The 9,386-nt window shown below is 38.2% G+C and overlaps 1 protein-coding gene across 1 annotated transcript; it reads left to right on the top strand.

Moving 5' to 3' along the window:
* On the top strand, positions 1-5,202 carry LOC109972589 (uncharacterized). Its single transcript, XM_020621547.1, has 2 exons — positions 1-98; positions 4,267-5,202. Exon 2 carries the CDS (start codon positions 4,272-4,274, stop codon positions 5,079-5,081), a length of 810 nt encoding a protein of 269 aa, XP_020477203.1. The 5' UTR covers positions 1-98; positions 4,267-4,271; the 3' UTR covers positions 5,082-5,202.
* Positions 5,203-9,386: the final 4,184 nt, after the last annotated feature.

The following is a 9,386-nucleotide window of genomic DNA, read 5'->3' as shown; positions in this document are numbered from 1 at the left end:
ATCCTCATCCACAGCTTCACCTCCTGCATTCTTTCAATATATTCCCTTTTTCTTCATTCAACTGATCTCATCACTTCACCAAACAATCACCTCAGTGAGTAAGTAACACTTTAATTTTTCATTTAGATTTGTTTAGTTTCACAGCTTCATATACACTGAAATACATCTGTTAAGTTCTTTGCTGATGATGTTTCAGTTTCCCGCTCATTTTGACTTGTTTCTTTTTCCTGACACTTGTTTCATAAAACCAGAATCCAATAACATTTTGCGTTTTTGTTTTCCATTAGCACTGTTAACTAAATATATCCTGTATGGTCAACCTTTTGACCGTCCCCTCAATTGAAGACCTCCAATTAACTGCAAGTCTTTAAAAAAATCTCTTAGTTTTTCTCTATTTTGCTTCCTCTTATAGTATGTGATTGACTGAACCCTTTGTAATTTTGAATGATATGCTAGCATGCTTTTTCCTGTATTAAACCATAAATGACAGAGATACTTAATGAGAAATAAAATAAAATTTATGGAATAAGGTTAAAATGCAACTTGATTTTCCAGAAAAATGTCACTAGTACAAAGGGAAATGTCAGTAAACTGAGAAATACTGTAGGTAAAAATCAAAATCTGGTCAAAACAATGGTTATATATCATTTTAAAATATAATGCTCAAAAACAAAGCAAAACAAAGCAAAACAAACAAAAAAAAAACTAATAAAATACATGATACAATGAACAATTTATTCATCATGGAATCACAAGTCCAGACTAAACATGTGCGAAGTTTTCTCATAAACCCTTACCTAAATTACTGAACACTGTAATATGTGTGTGTGTGTGTGTGTGTGTGTGTGTGTGTGTGTGTTATATAATAGTTACCGGACTGAGAGTATTGTATTTGACTAGAAAAATGCTTTTACACAAAGATCAAAAGACAAATCATCGTCTATACTGAATAAAGACATTGCATTTAAACATTTTAAAGTAAAATCTTCAAATCTGAGACCAGGTTTTTATTGTGACACCATTACATCAAATAGAAATACATGTATTTTGCACCATTTTATATATATTTGTCTAAAATTTGGAAAGTTTCCAAACTGGCACTGTAATTTCTGAGAGTTTTAATTACTCATTCACTTGTGGGTTAAAAACTTATAAATTACAAGTTACAAATTATTAAGGATGAAATTACAATGATTTTGAACTTGTGTTTCAAATCTCATTAAAAACATATTAGGGACTTTACAATGTCTAAGAGCAGTACACTGGATGAGAGGCCCTTCCCCTCTGGCTTACTGAAGAAGAAAGATGTGTTGTTGCAGACACCACAGTTCTGCAGTGATAACAGTCAGAAAACCACTTGCTTACTGGCAGTTGGTTTTAAATGCAGGCATTATGCAGGTAGCTGCAAAACTTGAATGCCTGTTACTTCCTGTGCTGCACAGAGGTCTGAAACAGAAACAACCACATCCTGACCCCATCAGTGCATATATGTATTTCCAGTGCGTCTTATCCTCTTTCTGTACTGTTTCTGCTTGAAGGTAAACACCATCACAGTTAAACAGTAAATTTAAAATGTATTCTTTAAATTAGTAATTAGTAGATTGCTATATCACAGTTTATTCATAATTCTTTCTAAATCTTTAATCAATCAGTTTCAGTTTTAAGGCAGAGCAGTTAAACAGTTGCCTTTTGATTTACACAACCCACTTCCTCACTGTACTTATGTCTACAGAGCTGGACTAGCTCAAACCTAATGCTAGAAATTGTTAAATAGCCACCTGACATGCATGATACTGCTGTTTGTATTGTTTTAGTTCATCAGGGAGCATAGGTTAAATAACAGTACTTCCTGTCTGTATAACAAAGCACAGTCCAACAGCAGCACAGAACACAGACTCAAAAATGATTATATAAATGAATCAACACTCTATATTGCACGACTGTAGCTTAGACTTTGTTTTAGACTGGCCTTCCTAATCAGCTGACCACTGAGTATATATTCATTCCTTCATATCTACAACAGCAAGTCACAACATAGACTCAGACGTAAAATCTAAAAAATATAAAAAAACTTCTGACTTTAATTACTGGGTGAAGTTGATAAAGAATGAACATTGAAATTAGTCACAATCGCTCATTCAGCCTTGCTCTTACTGCAGATGTTGACTCACAGCTGGCAGGTACAGGTGTACAGGGAGGAGAATAGGGGCTACTCTCACTAACAGAACTTCCTCTGATATGTCTCCTCTCTTTGCTTGGAGTTTTGTTTACTACATCTCCAAAAAAATTCACCTCCTAACACACTACTGCTGGGATTTGGGGAGTGGGTTAAAAAGGACAATGTGGACCAGTGGGCTGATCAAAAAATGCTGCTCTTCAGGTGGACAGGTGGAAGACTTCTCCCAGTATGATCCAATGGCCAGTCCAACTATGCTGCTTAAAGTGGCCATGCATGCTCATTTCCAGCCATTTAATGGTTAATCTTGGGTACCTCTAGATTAGCTTGGTACCCCTCATAGCTCCAAATGGTCTGTAATTATTTCAGAATGATAAAACCAAAGAGTGTTTCTAAAAATAAGAGGATAGTTCGTGAACGCACACAGCTTCTGTAGCTGGTGTTGTGTCACAAATGGACAGCACAACAAACCGCAATGGCATTAATTAATTTGAATTTCTCCTCGATAGACAGGTAAACAACGGTATATGTACTGATGAAAACAGATGTGTAACACTCTAAACAAACCGGGTAGATGAGAAATACTAGAACATATGTAGACCTCATTTTTTTAGCTTTAGGTCAGGTCTAAGATGATAATTCCCTGTTGTAACATTGTAGATAAGTCAAAAAACAAGGAAAAGCAAGCCATGGGATCTTTACCAAACAGATCAGTAAATACACATAAACTAATAACTAAGTGACTAAAAAACTAAATTCATGGAAACCTACCAGGAGCAAAATTGTTATTCTTGCCATTGCAGACAAGAACCAGAGCATGCCTATGCATGTCTGATAACCCATGAAATTTGATATCATTGGTTTGGTGTTAACATCTCTTTTTGCAGTCTAGACCACCATATAACTTTTAATGGGAGAATTAAATAAGTTACTTAAGGTGAAATATGATATGATACTGAAATGCAGCGGGGTACCATCTGGAAGTCAGGAGGAGGAGCTCAGCTGCAGTTGGCTCCAGCCCAATTTAACCCCAGATTGGGTCCTCCATCATCCATCTTGTGTCAGAGGTCTTGTAAAAGGACTCTGTGTCAAAATCTAGCTTTAAGAGCTGAACTGGTCATTTGGTGTACAATTGTGCCTTCCATTAGTTCATACGTGTCTATTTATTACGGAACATTTAAAAAGGTGGTATTATTCCAACAGGAGAATGTTAAGGCTGTAACCAACTGTTATTTCATTATCAGGATCTGAGAGTTATTTTCAATAATAATGAATTGATTGGAGCAGAAGTTTTCTGACATTTATGTCTAATCTTGATATTCACTAACAATATTACAGTTTGACATTTGTCTGTGCCATCACTGTCATACACAGAGAGATTGACTCATTTAAAAAGTTTACTTTATTTTCACACTGTGCCATTTATCTCCACCTACACTTGACCTTAATATCTTAACTACTATTACTACTACTACTACCAGTTATGGTATAACACAGGGCTGAACTCATTCTTTACAAGCATGCTTTCTGGTTGGTCATTTCACAGGTCTGCTGCTTTTTTTCTTCATCGTTTTGGTCACCATCTGCATTAACATTCTTCTTCCTCTACTTTTTGATCATTAAGGGCAAAGTGAGAGTCAGAATAAACTCAAGCAGTATCCCCTCCTCTTCTCCCTTCACTCCTCTTTGCCCCTCCTGCCCTGTCTCTGAAACTATGTCATATGTGGTCACAACAGGTGGAGACAGTTGTAGCAGTCAGTTAGAGCAGCAGTAATAACGGGCTCCAGAACTAATGTATACAGAATATAGAGCCCACAGAGCCTGTGGTTTTCAGTAACACTGCAGCGACACAATGTCAAATAAAGAGGTTTACATTTTAGTGATATGCATACATATATCTAATATTGATAGTAGCAGATGTATCTGCAGTAACACAAGCAAATTATACACATTTTTTCCCAGTAATATTGATACTGTAGTAATGTGCAGGCCACTATCACATCATGTTCAGTAAATAATGAATCCTTCTACCATGCTGCCCTTATTCTAAGTGGTCTTTCTGTTTTTTGTTTTTTTACTGACCCATACAGTCACCATGAGGACCAAGGCCATCCTAGTTCAGAAGTTATTCATGTTAATCCTTTGGATTTCTGCGTCTTCTGTTGGCAATCAAACATACCACAACAATACCCCCACTCTCTCCTCAAACAACAAGACTCCAGATTCATCTAATGAGAGTCAGTCAACCACGCCAACAGGTGGAACGGACCTGAAACAGAATTACAACATTACTACAACATTTTTAGCATTGACGAGAACATCACATTTAACAAAAACCAACCAACCTGACCATTATTCCTCTGTATCGCCAACCACAAACACAACCACAAACACAACCACTACCACCCATACCGGCATTGGAACAAAAGTAACCCTTTTTCTGATTCTGTTGGCCATCCTGCTGTTGACGCTGTTTTTGGGATTCCTCCACCACATGAGAAACCGGCAGTTAGATCAGGGCAGATCCGGCCCCAGGTTCATACTGCATGTGAGAGAGAGGCTGAGGGCTGCAACTGGTAACCTGGAGAACTGCATGGGGTGTTGCTTCTGGCCAGTGGGTAAGAGAGGAGGAGAAGATGAGGAGGAGGAGGCCGAAGGAAGAGAGGAAGAACAAGAAGATGACCTGAAGGAAAGCGCACTGAACAGACAAGAAGAAGAAGAAGAGAGAAAACAGAGAGAGGATGAGGACAATGAGGAAACAAGTAGTGTGAGTGAGGGAAGCCAAAGTCCTGTGGATGAAGAAAGCAGTGGTGTTAACAAAGGAGGCTCAGAAGAGATACCACTTATAAACTCTCCACAGGAGAATGAAGAAAAGGCCAATTTGTGTGATGTTACCATCCTGTAGTGACAGAGCATAAATGCAAGGATGAGGAAAAGATGCCAGGATTATAAATGATCAGGGATCAAATTTAAAATAAAGATAACTTTAAATATGTGGTTTTACTAAAGATTAAAGCTCTTGAATGCTGCAGGATCTTCTTCATGTCTTTAAATTGTAGGTTAAACATATACTGTAATAGTTTATATATGTTTCATGTTCTAAATCAGTAGGTCAAATATTATTATGTAGGAATATAGCCAGTCTTTGTTTAATGACTCAAAGAAAGAGCTGAAATATAATTCTTTATCATCAACATGAAGGGTTTCAATATAGCATTTACTTTGGAACCTTTTGTTTTTACCTTTAGTTGAAAAAGAATAATACTGTAGGTTGAACTGTAGTCATTTGACTTTAGTGCCACCGTACAGACAAGTCTTTAACTTTAATTTGTAAAGTCTGCTTCTATTGCTGATTGTTGCATCTGATGTGGGTTTTAAAATACTTCAATGAGTAAAAAGCAAAGAATGTGCTTAGAGTTTAGAATAGTCAAAATGAAAACTCTACCTCTAATCAACTATCGGTTTACAATGCTTCCCACCACACCCACAGATAAATGGTTTAAATCATTGTAAGCAAAACAACTAACACAAAGTCCAGGATATCAATCAGGTCGATAAGACAGTCCAGGGTCGGCGCCGGTAAACAGGTATAGCCAGGGGATCCAAACTCGAGGTCAAGGGGGACAAAATCAGAAGGTTGGTACACAGCAGGCGATCAGAATCTGGGAGGGCATAGACAAAACACGGTGGTCAAAAAATGGTAATCCTAGGTCAAAAACAGAGAGTCAGGCAAGGTATAAGTGCTGGAGAGTCAGAGCTGGGGTCTAGAACAAACTGGCAGCGTCCTGGTGGGAGGACGCTGCCTAAATAGAAGTGAAAAACAGGTGCAAACAATAAGGAGCAGGTGAACTAATGATGATTAAATAAAAGGGCCAAAACTGAGTTGAAACAAAACAGGAAGTCATGTGAAAATAAAAGCATGACAGGAAGCAAGAGGGGCAGGAGCGTGACATACTAGGTCAATAGAGAGACTACATGAGTCAGTGGTTTCAATAAGTGTGCCACAGGAACTACTTTTGTCTTAACAATTGCAAAAAACTGTAACGTCTATGGGCTCTGAGGCCCTCAGTGTTCTGATCATCTCCCTCTTCCCTCTTTCTCTGCTCAAGAGGTGGGTATGTGCTTTCTTCCAACACTACATACTCTGAGTTGGAATCTGGGGAGTCTGGTGCAACTTCAGTAGAAGGGGGGTACAATATCAGTAGGGACAACTTTTCTCACTTTGCTGGGTGCTGGAACTGGACGGTCACAAGGTTTAAGGTAGGCTCTGTGGACCCTTTTTATGGAGCCACCCTCCATGGGCTATACTGTTCTGCCCTGAACCTAAAGAACTCTGTATACAATAGGTCACCAGGCATTTTGAGGTTTTGTGCCCAGTAGCTTACTAGCTGACCTACTTCTACAGGGGGACAATATACTTTGGTTTGTTCATGCTCAAGTCTGCAGTTTTCTGTTAAGCTTTCACTGCTTTGCAGTGCATTGCTCATCAACCACACTGCTTTGCAGTGAAAGCTGTTTACAAAACCCACAAGGGACTGAGCAACAAACCATATACAGGCACTACACAGATTGATATCCAAACAAAACAAATAGATAAATAAATTGAAAAAATAAAAACAATAAAACAAAATAAATTAAAAAAACTGATACATAACCGGGGGTTAGAATAATTCAAATTGACTGATTGCAGATAAAAGACTTCGGGCTCCTTTACCATTCATACAACCCAGGGATTTCTTAAGTGTGGATATTTCACACCCAAACGCAACTAAAGAAGGTTGCCTTTTACTCCATTTACATTTATGGATATATTATTTTGCCAAAATTATATCAATTATTGACCAAAAATTCAGCATTTTCTTCTTTCACAAATACACCAAATTTGATGTTTTCTAAAGTAAAAGGTGTTAAAACATCAATTTTGGACCTGAGCCAGTCATTTAAACATGCCCAAAAGTTAAATGTAAGATTTCAATAGAAAAACTAATGATCTGTGGTCTAGCTGCCCCAGTTACAAAAAGTACAGCAGTTATCATCCATATTAAATTTCAATTGTAAGAATTCTTTAGAGGGGTAGAATTCATTAAGCATCCTGAAATGCACCTCTCTGGCTAAGATCAAGTATTTGGCCAGGTTTGTTAGACACACAATGAATTTGTTCCCAGCAGCGGCTATACTTCATCAGGCATCTTAGAAAAGCTGGGCTGAACCATTGCCCTCTCACCCAGGCTTATAGAGGACTGACAGAGAGCATCCTCACTACTAGCATCACAGTCTGGTAGAGAGGAAGGCTCTTCACAGGGTCATAAAGACTGCAGAGAAGATCATTGGGACTGAACTGCCTGCTATGGACACACTATACACACAGCGCTGTCGTAAAAGGGCAGAGAACATGATCAAGGATCCACACCATCCAGCTCACTCTCTGCTCAGACACAAAAACTGCACCTACAGCCTCAGGCACAGCAGGGCAGACAGTATCATCACACACAGAACGAGACTTTACAGCAGCTTTTTTCCCTGCTGCAGTAAGACTGATGGCAAATACGAAAATGTGAGAAATATGAGAACATATGTGTAATAACTCCTCACTACCTCATCAAGTGTAATGCCATATCCAACTCCACCATGTGAATTACTAAGTGCGATGTCTGAAGTTCACTGTGGGAAATACTATTACTCTATTTTTGTATATTGCTGTTTTAATGCTTTGTCGCCTTTATGTAACTTTTTATTTTTAGACTAAGTGTTCTTTCTGGCTTTTGACTCCTTACCTGACTCCAAAGGAGAGCGGCGCAAAATTCCTATATGACTAGACTGTCTGTTTATGCATAAATGGCAAATAAAAATCTTGAATCCTTGAAGTTGCTGTCTCATAAACATTGCTCATCAACCACATTTATGTCGCTGATCTAGGACATAGTATCGGATTGACAGAAGAATAAAGAATATCCTGTGACACCATCTGTTTAAGCTGGAAGGGAACATCATGAATACTCCTCTCATATGTATTTCTTGATGAAGATAAGTTATATTTCATAGATAGTTTAGAATATCCATCCATCCATCCATCTTCGTCCGATTTATCCGAGACCGGGTCGCGGGGGCAGTAGTCCGAGAGGGGCCTCCCAGTTCAGAAAAAGTAAATAAATTGCCTCCATCCATTAGATGAGCAATAGACCAAATCCCCTTCTTCAGCCGCAAAAATTATGCTTGAATACCAGTTTCCAATACTGAAGAACTTGTTGATGAAAGGCAGATAAAGACAAAGACAACTTACTGAGTTCAAAATCACAGCTTAAAAGAAATTTAATTCCCCATCATTTTTAAAAATCACATGCCAAATCGAATCTCCTTGCTTCATAAAGCCTTGCAATGGTTTTATTTTAATCATCCCATTCATAATATGAAAGTCAATAACTTTCAATCCCTCATCTTCATAGCTTTTTAACATGTCATTTTTCCTAATATAATGGCAAGAGATAGTTATCCCCATCAGTGGTGTTTCAGTCCTTTGATGGCCAACAATGTCCCCCTAATGACTAAGCCATTATAGCCCGGTAGCGGTGAGCGTCGTTACCTGTCTTTAAACCCTTGAACCCAAAGTTGTAACTTTTAAAATCATATTCTCACAGATAAAATACACACTGCATATTTTACATATTATTTGACTTATAGCACTGTTTATGAAAACACATTTTTGTGTACAACTTTTTAATTTATGTACAACCATAGACTAATACGCACACATATTATTGATAGATAACATTCAAGAGAATTTCATGCAGAGTACGACGTAGTCGACGTCGCTAAGCACCAAGGTTAATAGACTTATCATTTTATGAGTAATTTCAGTTAGTCATATTTATGATCACAGAGGGAAGAGGGAGATGCGCATGATAGCAATGATCTAGAATTTCACATTTTCCTGGGGCTGCCAAAAGTGTCTGTGTGTCTATGTGTGTATTTGCCTTTCTGCCTGTCAGAAAGAAACAACCTCTCTTGTTGCTCTCTGGTTCTCTCTTACTGCTCTCGCCTGCCATCTGGTAAACATCAGACATGACTCTACAAACTGGATGGTTGAGCATTGCCCTTGCTCACAGGTACTTTTATTTTACAACTTTGCCATACAAGGATACTGTGTCCCACTCCAAATACATCCGTGTGGGAACATACACCATGCAATTAACCCCATTGCTATAGGACAGGA

Source organism: Monopterus albus, unplaced genomic scaffold (assembly GCF_001952655.1).
Source record: "Monopterus albus unplaced genomic scaffold, M_albus_1.0 scaffold260.1, whole genome shotgun sequence".
NCBI classification, from domain to species: domain Eukaryota; kingdom Metazoa; phylum Chordata; class Actinopteri; order Synbranchiformes; family Synbranchidae; genus Monopterus; species Monopterus albus.
The sequence above is the reverse complement of the archived record's forward strand: the minus strand, read 5'-3'. Positions and strand labels throughout refer to the sequence as shown.